Source organism: Juglans microcarpa x Juglans regia, chromosome 3S (assembly GCF_004785595.1).
Source record: "Juglans microcarpa x Juglans regia isolate MS1-56 chromosome 3S, Jm3101_v1.0, whole genome shotgun sequence".
NCBI classification, from domain to species: domain Eukaryota; kingdom Viridiplantae; phylum Streptophyta; class Magnoliopsida; order Fagales; family Juglandaceae; genus Juglans; species Juglans microcarpa x Juglans regia.
Window position 1 is genome coordinate 20,942,011 of NC_054599.1, and position 16,133 is coordinate 20,958,143.

The following is a 16,133-nucleotide window of genomic DNA, read 5'->3' on the forward strand; positions in this document are numbered from 1 at the left end:
TATTGTGAGGTTGAACCACAATTACTAAGCTCAGCCTTGAAGGATCTAAAAGCCTTAACAACCTCGTTTTCCAAATCATTAGAAGGGACGTAGCAATCACATGAAGACTACATCTCTCCCTCCCAACATTACACAGCCCGTTTTTTACTCCTCCAACTCCCTCTCTGTTGTATATATCAAACCACCACTATGTCTCATCAGTTCTCATCTTCACAGAAATGGCTTCAATGTTGTGTGCTTTCTTTCTAGTTTTTCTTAGCTTTCCACCATTTCTTGGCACTGCACAAGCACCAGTGGCCGCACCGGCTAACTTGCCAACTACAACACCGGCTGCACCATCTAAGTTGCCTACTGCAACACCACCGGCTTCTAGCACGCCATCATCAGCAACACAACCACCGGTAAGTGCAGCAACACCCCACCTGCCACAGCTCCTGTCTCATCACCGCCTCCTAAAGTTCCACCAACTGTAAGCCCAACAGTCCCGCCCCCTCAAATTCCACCACCACAACCGCCACAAACTCCACCTGTCTCGACCCCATCACAGCCACCAGCATTGCCACCGCCACCAGCTACTTCACCACCACCTCTACCTCTACCACCAGCTTTACCCCCACCACAGGTATCTCCAGTACCAAGCCAAGCACCACCAGTGCCTGCCCCTGCAAAGGAGGCACCGACACCAGCACCACTGCCATCACCACCAGCACCAGCACCAGCGCCAGTTAAAGAGGCACCAGTTCCAGCACCCATCTTAGTGCCCTCACCTGCTCCAGCTCCCACAAAGCACAAGAGGAGGAGGAGGCGGCACAGGCACAAGAGACATCATCATGCCCCAGCACCAGCACCAACTATTCGGAGCCCCCAGCACCTCCTACAGTGGTAGACACAGAGGAAACATCACCGGCACCATCACCAAATTTGGTAATGCCTTTAGTCTATTAAATTGCTCTAACTACCATTTTCCTTGGCTTGCTGGCAAACTAATTTCTACAACCAAATATAAAATTCTTAATGAACAGGATAGTTCAACATTGATGATGTTACATCTCACATATATATTTTTTCTAAATTCATAATCAATAAAAAATACCTTAATCCACACCCCCAGCGAGTTGAATTCTGAATCTCCTCTCAAAATGAGAGAAAAGAACCACTAAGCTACAGTGTTATTGATCACATCAAAATGTTTTTAGTAATCATCCTCATTTTTTTTTCTTGATTTACAGAATGGAGGGCTTGCACTACATCAGCAGGGAGGAAGGTCTGGAAGGTGGATGAGTACAGGGGTCGTAGTTGCCATTCTGCTAGCTCTTACATGATACAATTCCTGGAAATCTTGCATGATGAAGATTTGTTGTTATACTGGAGAGATGATTATTTCATTATAAGAAAACATATAGGAATGAATAATAAGGAGACTGAACCAAATTGCAAGGTTTTTGTAGTTCCAAATTTTAAACGGTTAATTTTTAATGAAAACATGCTTTGATTTGTAACACAGACATGGAACTGTTGAACAGAGAACTTAATCGAGCTTAATGAGCTGAATGCCACATATCAAAGTTGATCGGTATCTGAGTCCATATTGATTTTCTCCTGTAAGTCATACTCAACTATGAGGCCGATGTTGTCAACTAATTTGTGATAACGAAGACACCCTGCACACTGATGAAAAGCATTCCCAGTTGGTCAAATGAACACAAAAGATCCTATGTTCTAAAGTATGGAGATATCATTAGTCAACCAGCCTTTTTTAAGACTCGAAAGTATCCAGTGAACAATATACACAGTGCACATTAAAATTCATCACAGATTTCATAAAATATTAAACATTGATTTTATGTAAGACTTAGTCCTTAGATGAATTATGCAACTAGAAAAAAACTCAACGCCATCTCAGATAATAGAAATGGCATGACCCAAATCAAAGATCAGGAAGAACCTAGTTTGTTGCAATCTGCTTTCATTATTATTTTCAAAGTTGCTCTTTTAGATTCCATTGGGGTCTTGATGCTGGCCTGTAACCAGGCACAAATAATATCTGACTTCATTTGTATTACTATTCAAGTTGATCATAATCTATAAGTTTCATGAAAATGCACTGTACCCAAATCCTATTGAAAAACGTTACTTGTAATAAGGTGACAACACTGCATCTCTATTCACAGTACTGTCTTCTAACTTAAAGTCATATCAAGTTTGGCTGCGCTGGAAGAGGAACATAAATGAATGTTCACTCAAAATCTTATTTGATGCCTTCCCAAAACATAGCAAATATCAAATCAGATTTTGATCAGTTCTTACGAACCCATTTTCTTATTACAACTTATTAGAAGCACAAGTATCATAATGATAATACAGCCCTGAAAAGAATAATTCAATGAAAGGAAAACAATTCAAGGAAATGAACATTCGCTTCACCATCAACGAGAAACATACCACATAAATTCTTCCATGATAGAACTAAAAAGGAAAATAGATAATACCTGTACATAAATAAGGCCCCGCTCATAGGCCAATCGATTAACAAGCCTCTTTGTTCTTTCACCACACAAATCACAAGTAAATTGTACAAGCAAGCTTCTTCTTGGAAGTTTTATGTCAATATGTGCACCCTGCATGGAGGACTTCGGGAACTAAAATGGGCCAAAATAAAAATTAACAAAAAAACATAACGAGTGCATGCTGCTTGGTTTCAAGGGACAAAAACATAAAATGAAGTGAGAAAGGGAGTGTATATTTTCAAATAAGAGCAACTAGTTTCACAAAAGCAAGCCAAAGAATTGTAGGCACATCCTACCCCTTCAAGAATGATGTGGAGGGTGAAGTAGTGGGTTTAAGACCCAAATGGTTCATGTGTAATGGACTAATAATATTTAAATTAAATATTAAGAGTAAAACAAGGAAGAGATACAGAGAGCTGGAGAGATTGCTAACTTGAGTCGTGGAGACCTACACAATCATTCATGTTGAGGTGTAAATTATCAGACGAGAACAAAACAAGTGGGGAAAGACTGAAACAAAATTGTGTTCTAAGTGCTGTCATATTCGAATTATTTTCAATATGCACAGCCAAATATTCCAAGTGCATCAGAATTAGGTGTTTAAGTTCTGCACCTGACCAAAAAACTAAACAATATATAATTGAACTATGATAAGATGGCGAGCCATTAAGGTTAATGGTCTACATCCTGTTTTACATATAATCTCAACTCTTTAGCATAATTTAGGTCACTCGAAAGTAAATCTCTTCCACTTTTGAGTGTGCTACTAGGTAGTAAAACAGTGAAATCTCCTGTGGAACAACATCTTAAACTAAGTAGAACCAATGGTCCTTGATTGAAGATCCAACAGTTTATACGGGCTCATTGGTAGACACATTTATCGCAGAGTCACTTGAACAGACGCAGCTTATTCAATGCAAACTTTGAGTCTGCTTATGGATCAGCCTCGTTTACCATATTTGAATGCTGCACATAGAGTTCTCCAAAACATCAAGGGGGCTCTTGGTCAAGGGTTGTTTTTCTTCTCTTCAACTTTTGTCTCTAAAGGCATTCCCAAACTTTGATTGTGCAAGCTGTTCTGATACTAGAAAGTCCAATACAAGGAGTTGTGTTTTTATTCTCTTGTGTCTTGGAAATCTAAGAAGCTGGCCACAGTTTCTTGGTATTCTGCAAAAGCCATGTATAGATCGATGGCTTCCACAGTTTGTGGATTGAGCAGGCTTATGTCGTTGCTTCAAGGTTTTCATGTTTTACCTCAACCTGCTCAGTCATTTTGTGACAGCATGCCTGCAGCACTTCACATTGCCACAAATCTGTATTTCATGAGCATGCCAAGCACATAGAGATAGATTGACATATTGTGAAGGAGAAGATACAAACTTTCCATGTTAGTACTTCTCATCAAGTAGCTGATATTTTGACCAAGGCTCTTGGCTCTCAACAGTTCAATTTGCTTTTTGCAAGATTGGTGTTCATAATTGGTACACTCCATCTTGAGAGGGCCTACTATAGGATCAATTGTTCAACCTCAATCTTCTTTAGTCAGCAGGGTTAGCAGAATTGTTTTTACGTTATTCAGCTCAGCTCTTGGTCAAGACTTCCAGCTCTGCAGCTCTACAGTTAGACAATGGTCCCGCATGGCAGATACCTTACATATTCATACATGTCATTCTTTGTAGCAGATAGTTTAGTTTGGCATCAGTTTGTTCATTAGTTTTGGTTTTCTGCCACTTTTAGTCATTCTGTTTGAGCATAAACAGAACACGTGGCAATTAAATCAAGCAACAAGAGTGAAATTTCAGTTTCTTCACAAAAGCAATCATGAAAGAAATAATAAACTGCCAGTGGCATTTGACCCAAATGGTACCGAACCCCGGACCTCATTTGAGATTGAGATATGGGGTTTGAATCCCCCACCCCCATTCCCTAAATTAAAAATAAATAAATAATAAATTCTTCGGAGTGCTCATAATGGTTGCTCCGACAGAAGTGCAAAATGAGTTGAATCCCGTTTCCTGGGCAGTTCATGACTTCAAGTGCCAGTCATGTCATATCAATACTTAGAGTAATGCTAGATACATCTTAGGGTGTGCAAGTTATTCGTACTCCCTTTGAAAAAAATAGACGCACTATTAAAAATGGATTTCTTCGTGTGAATCTCATATTTGTCCACTTTTTTCAAAGGGAATGTGTGAGCCTTGCACACCTTAGGACTGTACAATCATTTCCCTAATACTTATATAGCCACCCTAAACATGCATCACTATTCTCATTGTCAAACTAAAATTAAAACATTAACCATAGTTAGATCGTTCTACCAAGTTCTAACTAGCCAAGGCATGACACCTTTTCCATGGAAGAATATCTGGAAGACGAAAGCCCCTCTAAAAGCAGTCTTTTTTTTTTTTGGACAGCCTTCCTAGACAAGATTTTTACTATTAAGGAAACGTTGAGTAATGGTGTTGGACTGGTGCTAAATGTGTAAGAAGAATGGGGAATTAGTTGATCACCTGCATCTACGTTGTGAGGTGGCCAGGACCTTGTGGGATGGTTTTTTTTGCAAGAATAAGATTATCCTAGGTCATGCCTAGTAGGCTGGTGGATTTTTTAGCAAGCTGGACTCCAAGGCAATCCTCAAGTGGTAGCAATATGGAAGATGGCCCTATATGTATGTGTTGGTGTATTTGACGGGTGCGTAATGATAGAAGTTTTGAGGATCATGAGAGGACAATGGATGAGCTTAAAGTTCTCTTCTTTAAAACTTTGTTCTTATGGGCGGGGGTCCTTGATTTTAATGGTCTACTCTAGATGTCCATGATTTCTACTTTCAGTTGTAAACCCTAATTAGTTACTTTCTCATGTATACTTCTTGTGTACTTGGGTTATGCCACCTGTTGTTATGAATAAAATTCTTGATTAGCCAAAAAAATAAAAAAAAAAAACATTAACCGCAACAATTCTTTGATTCCATGATTAATGCCATTTCCATCGATAGTAAATTATCGAAATCATGAACTTCTCCTTCGACCAATACCCAAATCCAAAAGGAAGATTTTACCCAACTTTTATCTAATTTGAAATTCAGCTATTTAATAAGTTATGACAAGGAGCAACAGATAACAAAAGAATGTGAATTTTTCATACCGTGCCCGAGACTTCCGGTTCCGACTCCGGTTGTTTCTCAGAACTATCTTCAACCAATCCAGAATCCGCCAATATCCGGTACGCTCGCTTCGGTGCCACCACTGTTGTCCGAGAAGTCCTGGACCTGAGTTTATAGTATGTTACAAAGATTCAGGGAAGCTTAAAGTTGAAGGGAAAGACCCAAAACAAAAAAGAATAGAAATTGAAAAGGAACCAAGAAAAAGGTAAAACCCCACAAAGGGTTTCGGGTAGGTGACCTGTATAGTGCAAAAGAAGGGTTTGGCTTGGACGGTGAAATGGGTTTGAAGGAGCTGGGACACAGAAGGCAATGAACGGATTTTTGAGGGTTCTGTACAGGAGAGGAGAGACGAGGAAGGGCGGGAGTGAAACGGCACCCAGTTGTTACCGCCATTGATGGTCTAGATTTTGTAGCTGTTGGAGTCAATTTTGGTCTTAGCCAGTTTTAAGCTTATCATTGTACACTCTTTTTTAAGTATTTTTAAATGTAAGTTGAAAAAGATGAGATGATTAGGAAATGTAACTAGTGATTATTTTTTATACAAGGAAAATTATTTTCTACAATTTCAAATCATCACCATTTTTCCAATTTATACCTTAAATTAATAAAACTGGTAATTGACATCTACAATTATCATAACTTGGTAATTTAAACTTTTATTGACACTTGAATATTAAGATTTTGCTATTATTTGTATTATTTTAATTGAAAAGGTAAGGTGAGATTTAGATATTGAGTTGAGATGAGATGAAAATTAAAAGTTAAAAATTGAATGAAATATTATTATAATATTATTTTAAAATTTAAAAAAATTAAATTATTTATTATATTCTGTTTAAAAATTTAAAAAAATTGTAATGATTAAATGAGATAAATTGATATAATCTTTATATCTAACAGATGATGTAAATTCGAAATAGGGTATGAAACGATTGCTCTGTCACAGATCTGTATATAGTGGATCAGTGCTGCAATTCTTAATCAATCATCATTGCATTTCCCACAACTGGTGTAAAATAAATAAAGTAGAAATGTTTTGGATCTCGAATTTGGGATACGACTTAAAAAGTGTTTTTTTTTTAAGTGTTTTTTAATCATAGGGTGAATTTTTTATTTTTTTTAAAAAATATTTATGATGATTAAAAAATACATGAAAAAAAAAAAGAAAAAAAAAAGTGAAATGCTCTAAATAAAGTGTATTTTGGTTCAGCCATTAAAAACTAGAAAAAAGCAGGTTGGCAAACAATGCAGGGCGCTTTGTTGTGAATCGCATGCTGGCCTGCATCGACGAGACTGACTATTTGATCAACTAGTTTTGATCTTTCTTCTCTCTTTTTCCTTTTCTTGTTTCCCCCTCACTCTTTTCGGCTGATGACTGATTATTTCTGTCTATTAATTTTGAGGATATTCCTATTTTCAGAATGGCAGAACGTTATCAAAAGCTTACATTTCTCTTGGTTGAAGATCGATTACTTTCTGTATTTTGTGTCAGACAAGACATGAAACGTAGAATGGTGACTATTGATGAATTCAAGCCAAACACTTCCAAATTGAAAACTTAATAGTTAAATTCAAAGGAAGTTCCATTATCTGATTTGTTGTTTTTTTTTTTTTTTCATTGCAGTACTGATCTTAGTTCAGCATACTGCATTATCACTAATAATGTGGCTTTTTGTTGCAAATTATTTCCGAAAATCTATTAGCAGGGTGCCAAATTTATCTTCACAAAACAATGCAGTTTCAATCATGCATAGAGTCAGCAGCAGAGAAACATATACGTGTATGAATTTATGTGTCAACTAGATATTAACACGGCTGCGCTTTTGCATTAATTTCATCTTCATTGTTGGATAAGAATTTTGTATACAAGTATGAACCTTGTTCCCCTAATCCAATGAAGAATATGAAGAAAGCTGATGTCTTTTTCCATCAACTTGAGTGAGGACGACAAGGTTAAGACTCTGATGTTTTTTTTTTTTTTTTTTGGTGTGCAGAAAAGCATCTATGACCCCGAATCGAATTCCATAAGGAAATGTTGCCAACGGGCATCAATCTTGCTCATCCACTTCATGAAAAGGCAAGGGTATTGTCTTAACTGCTCTAAACTTGCCTGCATTATTTAGATGCTCATTCTCCAACCTGGACCATTTGAACAGTTGTTCATTAGTGCACTGAAAATGACGTGAGTTTTATAATTTCAATTTTAGTGTCACTGTGCACAAAAGGCTGTAGTGACAAAGTACTGATTAATGAAAATCTGAAGGTCATATTACCTGAAAAAATTCCACAGCCCTCTCCTAGTGACTTCAAGGGCTGCTAAAAACAGGGTAGTGACTCTGTAGTCAACATGTTCAAAACTTGAGTGGAGAACAGTTTGCAACCAAGCAAGCCTGAGAATAAGGTTTAATCCCTGCATCACATACACCAAAGTTTCATTCAAATATGTCTTTGAAAATGAAAGGGACTGAACCCAGAAAGTAGTCAAAATTTCTATTGTCTGTTCTTATCCTTGTCTTCAGGGGACTGTTGTGAGAATATTACTTTCAATTGTAAAATCTTTGTTATATGTTTAAAATATGTTCACTGTCCACCTTGTGATGTCTGATCTTGATCGTCTAAACTATCCGAGTGGATTGCCAAATCAGAATCACTTGGTAGGTGCTGATATCTAGGAGATGGAGGTCCCAATTGCATGCCAATGGCCCATAGGCAGTGACTAATATTTCTAAAATTACAAAGAGATGAGAGAAAAGGGCCACAGCATATACCATAGAGAAGTAGTAAATGATCTTTCGCCGAAGCATTAATTCATTCCTGAGCCAGGGGTTCTTGGAATTCATTTGGAGCAGACCCCAGTCCTTTACAAAGTCCCAATACAACTGGTACACTGTTGCAGCACTGGACATGACCACAACAAGACACAGCCATCCGACACTTTTTTCTTTCTCAAAGGCTACCTTGGCCCCTGCTGCTAACATTGCTGATACATATTTGCCTAGGTTGACAAGGTGGCTTGTCTGTCCCTCATCAAACCACCGCCGAGCACACTGCAAGTTTAATTCAATAATTGTTTTAAAAAAAGGAGATTAACAGATAGTTTGATACAAGTTGTGAAAATCAAGAAACTAATTTAGGAAATGAAACTGGAAGAGTCAATACTGTACCTGCATTGCCCTCCAGTAATATGGCAGGAAGGAAACTGCATAAGCAAGATCCCGGTAATGCCTGGCCTTCATGCAATATCCATAGTCCCCAGTCTTATAGCTAGCAGTTATATAGTAACATGCCACATATTCTAGATTCCTAAGCATTGGGACCTGTTCAGAAAAATAAAGGCATTTCAATATAGATCTGTGGGATATAATGCGTCTGATGAGTAATTATATTATTTAAGGTTCATGACTTTTGTTGCTTTCATTTAGATCTGAAGCCAACCTGACTACAGAGTTGATCAGCCATGAAGAAGTCCAGCATGACAACCTGCAGAACATAAGATAAATGAATTAGAATAATGGCTTTTTGAAAGAGAATGTTTATAGTAATCGCGATTTCAACTATAGCTGGAGTCTAAAAGTACTGCAGTACCTTGTAGAGAGGGGATAAAATGATGTTCCGAATCACCCGAAGGAAACGATAACGGCTTGATCGATAAAAGATATTGAAAGGGCACACGAGTAATAGCAAGAAGATCTGACATGTAGAAAAAGGTCAAGTTAATAGTCTATTATCTGTAAGGAAGTGTATTGACCAGATCATAAAGGCCTATCCAACTACGGGTTGAGAGAGAAAAAAAAAAAATTTACCAATACGAGCAGGCCAGGTATAGCTTGGACTTGGCCATAAGAATACCCTTTCGTTAGTAGTGACAAATGAGCAAACATGACCCCCATGACAACAGTCAATGAGGTGGTACAGATCAAGAACACATCTTTGTACTTGAGCTCCTTGGTCGGGCTTAGCTCGAAGATGAAGCTGTAGTTTATACGAGTCTTTCTCCACGCAAAAACATTGCATCCATACAGAAAGAAATGTAAAAACAGTAGGCTGAACATGCTGCAAAAATGATTAGTTTGTTTTATTAGCCGTGTTTAAAAAATAATGCAAATCTGATTACGCATAAAAGATGGTGTTTTGAGAAAAATCTTATGTTTGGGCACTCGCCTGAATACAGGATAGACTGTTTCCATGTAAACTGATTGTGGCTGCCTTCTGTACACATCCATGGTATGAGCCATGATAACATATCCGACAAAAAGTGCTAGGAAACATCCAGTGAATAGCCCTGATTATATTTGAAGAGATTAAGTGAGATTGATAACGATGGAATTTTACCTTTTAATCCGTTAATAGATAATGATTTACAACAATGGAGCTATGCAAGGGTCAATTACAAGACACCAAAGGGTCATGGCCACATATGTTAAGCCGTTTACTTTGTCAGACCGTGAGCTATCAATCCACATAAAACTAATCGTTGTTAGGGAGACCATCGATATTTTTATGACGTTCAACATCGCAGCCTGCAAGCCTGTTTTTTAAAGCAGTCGCAAAGGGCACACCCCAACACACTTCAACAAGCTTTATGTGTACAGGATCATAGTGCAAACCTATGGTGGATTACAATAATGAAAGTTTGAATAGTTTAGGGTGTTTGATAGGAAGTCATGGAATCCGAGTGTCTAAAGCGTCATGCACAGGTACTAGCAGTCATGTTAGGAAGCTAAGTAGTACCTCCCTATAGTTGTTGTTGTTGGGCTTTTTAAGGTTCAATCTTGTACACTCAGATTTGTCTCAAACATAACAATGGCTATCATAGGACAGGTGCTTTGTCATCCACCCAAAAAAGTGGACCAGGCACTGGCCTTCATTTCAAAGTTTAGTGGCCTGATGGGTCCATGTTTTGGTTTCTTTAAGCCCTACTTGGTTACAAAAGTGAACAAGCTTAAAGGCTTAAAGCTCTCCACCCATTGGCTGATTATTCAAATAAATATTTTTGTTTTCTTTTATTCTATTTCTAAAATTTGGCAAGTAACTTACCAATGAAGAAGGTAACAGAGTGCGAGTCTTTATGCTGTTGTGGCTTAAGGTATTTCATGGCCTTTCTACGGTCTTCTTCAGCAAAGTGTTTGATAAACAGCTCCTCAACTTCATCCTCCAACTTCATCACCTGTCATTTCTGAGACTAATGAGCAAATTGAACATCTTCACTCGCAGACTGTAAGTGTCAGACAAGCATATCTGAGTTTGATTTATAAGAATCTAAGACCATTCGTCATGCACATATGGATTATAGGATCAATGGCCACTTGGCATTGTCGGGCAAATTTTCAGATGAAAGGATGGATGGTGGCCAACACCTTAACATGATCCATTCATAATATCATCCAAATATTTTTTTCTTTACTGTAGAAATCATGATGAGGAATTAGATATTTCAGTTGGTAGTCTTTTATTTGGCCTAATGATTTACCTTGTCTGAACTGTCAAAATAAGAGCTCTCAACTACTTTGAGATAAATGGGAAGAACTTCTTTTCCAGTGACCTGAAAAATAAAACCAAGAAAATCACTTGTCCTTCGCATATGTCCACCAAAATGGAAGATTTGAAGGGACTTTAATGTCGACCATTTACTTACCTTGTCGAACTTCTTTAAGATCTTTATAAAAGCAAGCATGTTCAACTTCCTGAAAATCATTTTGATTGTGGATAACACGTAAGATCTTCACTCAAATCAAAATCAAACAGTGTAGCTCTGGTTTTTTTTTTTTTTTTTTGCAACTTTTGAACACTTTTTTAGCCTTGGAGGTTTGATTATTATACCTGTAGGTTTGTAGATAGCCCAATCCCTTGTAGATCTCAACAAAAGCTCCTCTAATCATCTTCTCTGCGTGATGCAACTTTGTTCGGTTAATATGCAGATTACTACTGCCTTCTGGACCGCATTTTTTGGCAGATGGATTCACCAAATCTTCCCAGATTAAATAACTAATTGCCGAGAAGGTGCGAGAGGGTGTTGTCAGAGGAATGTTTATCTTCAAGTTCTTTCCTTGGTAATTGAAAACACGTCCAGAGAGTGTCCTCATTTTCCCATCTTCTCTTTTCATCCGCATCGATTTACTCAGGTCATCTGATCTAAGAGAATCTGTAAATGGCACGTCATTTTGTTCCGTGTCATCTGCTCTGTTGTCTTGCAGCTGTTCTTCTTCTTCTATTCTGTCCTTGACAGATTCCTCATCTGCAGCCAAGTGACAAAAAATTAAGACACAGAATATTGACCATTAATCATACTCATACGTACTCGACTGTTTTGTTATATTTCTAGGCAAAAAGAGCTTATCATAACAGAACTCTTGGTTCAAATTACTATAAGTAAGAAATAGTTTACAAAATGTGGGCTCTGCATGAAAGAGGGAACGTATTATAGAGATGCATGCATATGTGCATGTTTATTTGAAAATGGAGTGCGTTTTCATGCATGACAAGTAAACGACAGGAATGGATTATCTGAAAATCCCTTTGAAATGATTACCAAAGGTCAAGGTCGAAACACTTTAAAAATAATTTTGATGGCTACTGAAAAAGAGTTGATTATGTACCACATGATATTGTGTATGAAATAGAGGCATCCTCGAAGGATTCCTGGGAAGTAGCTCCTTTGCCTCGTTGTTGCAATGCTGTTTTGAGCTCAATCAGGATCCCCAATTGTTTCTTCAAAGACTCCCCTCTATCCATGAACTCTTTTTCCTTAGTTTTGTAGAACTGATTCGCTTTGTTAAGTTGGAAGTCCAAGCATGCAAAAAATTCTTTGGTAGCATCAGTATCTGCAAACTGGTCAAGGAGTTCAGTCTCATACATATCCCCCTTGCTTGCTGATGAAGAGAGTTTCTTATGAACCTGATGGTAGATCACATTAGTCCATACATATCAATCAAAATGAGCATACAAAATATTGTGAAATATATATATATATATATATAATATGTTTGTTTGCTAAGTAGAGTAAGAAGAGATAAGAGAGAAATAATACTTGAATTGCCTCATGGTTTCTATGTTGGTGGCCAAATAAAGAGAAGTTCCTAAGAGAGGACAAGAGTTTGTTGGGTAAAGAGTTACTTTGTTGCTTGTTGGGTATGTTGTCACTGTTAAGAAGATGGATTTTTTTGAGGTCTTTCTTGAGTTGCCAATAATCAACAAAAGCTTCTTTCCATTCAGGAACAAGCTGACCTTCAAACTGCTTAGAGAACTTCACCATCTTCTCTCTCAATGCCCTGATCTCTGAGAGAAAAGGAAGTGGGTCTCTATTATGTGTATAGCCTTAATTGTGAGTGTGTTTCAATGGAACCCCATGATGACATTATATATATATAAATATTTATATGATGTGTAACGATGCTCGACAGCACATTCCAAAATATCCTTTGCACTTATACTGTTCTATGCTCCACCCACTTGAATGGCATATTAATGATCAGCTTCGCCGGAATATGACTGAGCCTCCACCGGATGTGACTTCTCGGCCACATGTTCTTATTTAGATTTTGAAAGGAATGAATTTAAAGCGGTTTTGAGTGGGGTCAAGCCTAATTCAATATGCACTAATAAGAATGACCTCTTAGGCATATTTGGTCATTTTGGCCGAACTCTGTGTTTGCCTAATTGATTTACTACCAAGGCCTTCTGTTCCACATGTATTAAGCATCAGATCAAGGGCAGTTTAGACACTTGATAAGCAAGCAATGCCCTATAAGTCTCAAGAGCTGCCCATTTGAGGAGCTATAACGTTTGGGTAGTGAGGTATTCTCAGGTATTTCATGAATAATAATGAAAAAATAATAATAGAATATTAAATAGTAGTGAATAGTAATAAAAAGTAAGTGAAAAGTAATAATAAAATAATGAATAGTAGTGAGGTATTCTGAAAATTCTTTAGTACCCGAACTCTAAACAATGCTCTAATTAGACCAGCCAGACTTCCACTAAAAGAGGATAGATGACTCAATTATTTTTCATCAAAACATTCATTAGCCATGCACCATGCCCTTTCTTTTGAAGTATAAGTAGGAATGTTATGTTATGTGTTTGGCTAGTTCAAGATTACTAGTTATCATGCTGCATATCATTGGTAGTTCATCAGTGTCTAAACGATACATTAGAATATATAGTACATCCACGACAACCAAAATATTGGGAAAAAACAAAGTTGAAATGGGGGAATTCGAGAAATAAAATATTATTATGTACAAAGATTTTGTTATACATCAGTCACTATTTACCTCTACACCCCACGTCTGACAGTTTTTTCTTTATTTTTTGAGTAATTCTACATACAACTGTGAAATGCATAAACGCCGCGTAATCGCTTTAAAAAAGAGTGAGATCCACTAGTAAAAAAAATAATTTTTTTCATGTATGTCTCATGTTTTATTAACTTTTTTCAAAAAGATTACGCGGCGGTTGCAAATATCTGTTCTCTTATTTTTTTCAGAGTGTGTGATATTTTTCATAAGGTATAAGGTGTAGGATAGTAAATAATGACTGATAAGAAGAATTATTCTATATACAAACATTGCTAGTCCAGAGGAAAATTCCGGATCCATCCCTTAACGGTAGTAATCATACCCCATATAATGTGGCCATATATTACCCACATCAGTGTTTGACATTGGTCCATAGACAAACATCATGGGGAAATGGAAATTTAAGCTCTACTTTTACGTGCTTTGCCTTTTGAGAAAGCATGCATATGAGAGGAAACGTACTCTCATTTCTTTTATAATTAAACGCTAAGTGTGATGTATAACTTAGAGAGTTTCTACTAAGTCGGTATGTAGAACATACCATCTACATCATTTAAATGGTACTATTTCATTTGTCAAATTCAAATTTTGAAAATTTTCTTTCAAATCAAATTGTTTTAACTAAGTCTTTTATTAGGTGCATTATACACCCCAGTTTATAAATAGAATTTTTCAATAATTTAATATTCTTCACGTATAGATTTCATAATGTGCAAAAAACCATATACAATTACATCATTTTTTTTTTTTTTTTTTTGTTTTTATCTAAGTTAAAGCTTGAACTCAAAGTAAGGACATGATATGATTCCAATCTACTTTAAATACGCGGTTGCCATATAATTTAATGGATTATTCCTATATATGGTTAAAAAAGCAAGTGGATATAACTCCATAATACCAAAAGTACTTAGGATAAGTAAAAACATCATAGAAAAAGAAAAGGAAAAAAGAAATACGTATATAGTAAGTGATGCTAGCTAGTAGTTCTAGTAGCAATGTATATAGTTGTGGTTCTTAGAAAAGGTTCCATGTTCCTTAATTTCCTTTGTTCTAAATCTCTATTGCCAACTTGTCGATCAACATGATCATAGCTTCCACCAAAGCTATATCAAAATTTCAAAATCTCTCTCTCTCTCTCTCTCTCTCTATAGGCATAAATTGCAACATGACATGATCAGCTTCACAACTGTGGAAAATTGACAGCGTGCCTAAGGTGGCTGACTCAAAGATACGCCATTATTTGTTTTTGTTTGTTCTGGATCGATCTCTACACGTCTGGTCCCACCTATATTATATTGAAAAAATAACTGTATTACATAAAAGGAGATCACAAACTAATATAACTTGATGTAATACTTAAATTTAAAAGTTATTTTTATTATAAAATAGATTTAATAAATTTTATAAACTTACGTCAGTTTGTGAGGTTATTTTCATATAATCTCTTTTTGTCTGTAATGATTCTCTTTCATATTTCATGACCCACACAAGCTGAACAGATATAGTTACAGAGCCTATTTTGGAATTAAAAGTATGAATTTTGCTATACATTAACTACTATTCACCCTCACATCCTACACTTTATTTAAAAAAAAAAACTGTTAAAAGTATATATGCCCCGTATCAGAGGAATAAAGAATCTTAAATAATTGGATAATCATGATATTCCTCTCAAATTTTTATCCGTTGAAGTTTCTTTTTTATTTAATTAATTCATTCTATATTTTTGAAGATGTACGGAAGATAAAATTATCTTAAATATCTTATAAAATATCAAAATAATTTATCAACTAATTAAATTAGTTAATATTGACCATAACTTTGAATTAAATCAGTTGACATGCATATAAATGTGGTCTAAATTTGTGTACGTACGTATAACTAAGTAGCTAGGGTTAACATTAATTAATATAATTGATAATTTAAAAAAAATATATATATATATATAGTAATAGAAATTACAAAATGGCACGAGTCAGTAAAGAAACATGTATGTATTTCCACGTATAACTACAGTACTTCAAAGGGAGAAGAAAAGTTTACCGGCCTGGAACCAATCACACGCCAAGAAAATGATGATCTGATTCGGAAAGCACATTTTGGGTGCGCCCAGCTTGCACAGCGACCCGCCATACCCACCTCTCTCTCTCTCTCTCTCTCTCTTCT

General features: G+C 36.4%; 2 protein-coding genes across 2 annotated transcripts; both read right to left on the minus strand.

Moving 5' to 3' along the window:
• Positions 1–1,429: 1,429 nt before the first annotated feature.
• On the minus strand, positions 1,430–6,118 carry LOC121257308. Its single transcript, XM_041158273.1, has 4 exons — positions 5,909–6,118; positions 5,652–5,775; positions 2,490–2,618; positions 1,430–1,668 (listed from the first exon to the last, which is right to left on the minus strand). The coding sequence occupies exons 1-4, from the start codon at positions 6,061–6,063 to the stop codon at positions 1,561–1,563; spliced, it is 516 nt and encodes a 171-aa protein (XP_041014207.1). The 5' UTR covers positions 6,064–6,118; the 3' UTR covers positions 1,430–1,560.
• A 1,373-nt stretch (positions 6,119–7,491) lies between these two features.
• LOC121257309 (phosphate transporter PHO1 homolog 1) lies at positions 7,492–13,017 on the minus strand. Its single transcript, XM_041158274.1, has 14 exons — positions 12,698–13,017; positions 12,267–12,564; positions 11,491–11,905; positions 11,306–11,354; positions 11,141–11,212; positions 10,708–10,837; positions 9,832–9,952; positions 9,474–9,723; positions 9,256–9,360; positions 9,106–9,150; positions 8,835–8,987; positions 8,439–8,717; positions 7,944–8,080; positions 7,492–7,809 (listed from the first exon to the last, which is right to left on the minus strand). The coding sequence occupies exons 1-14, from the start codon at positions 12,920–12,922 to the stop codon at positions 7,719–7,721; spliced, it is 2,370 nt and encodes a 789-aa protein (XP_041014208.1). The 5' UTR covers positions 12,923–13,017; the 3' UTR covers positions 7,492–7,718.
• Positions 13,018–16,133: the final 3,116 nt, after the last annotated feature.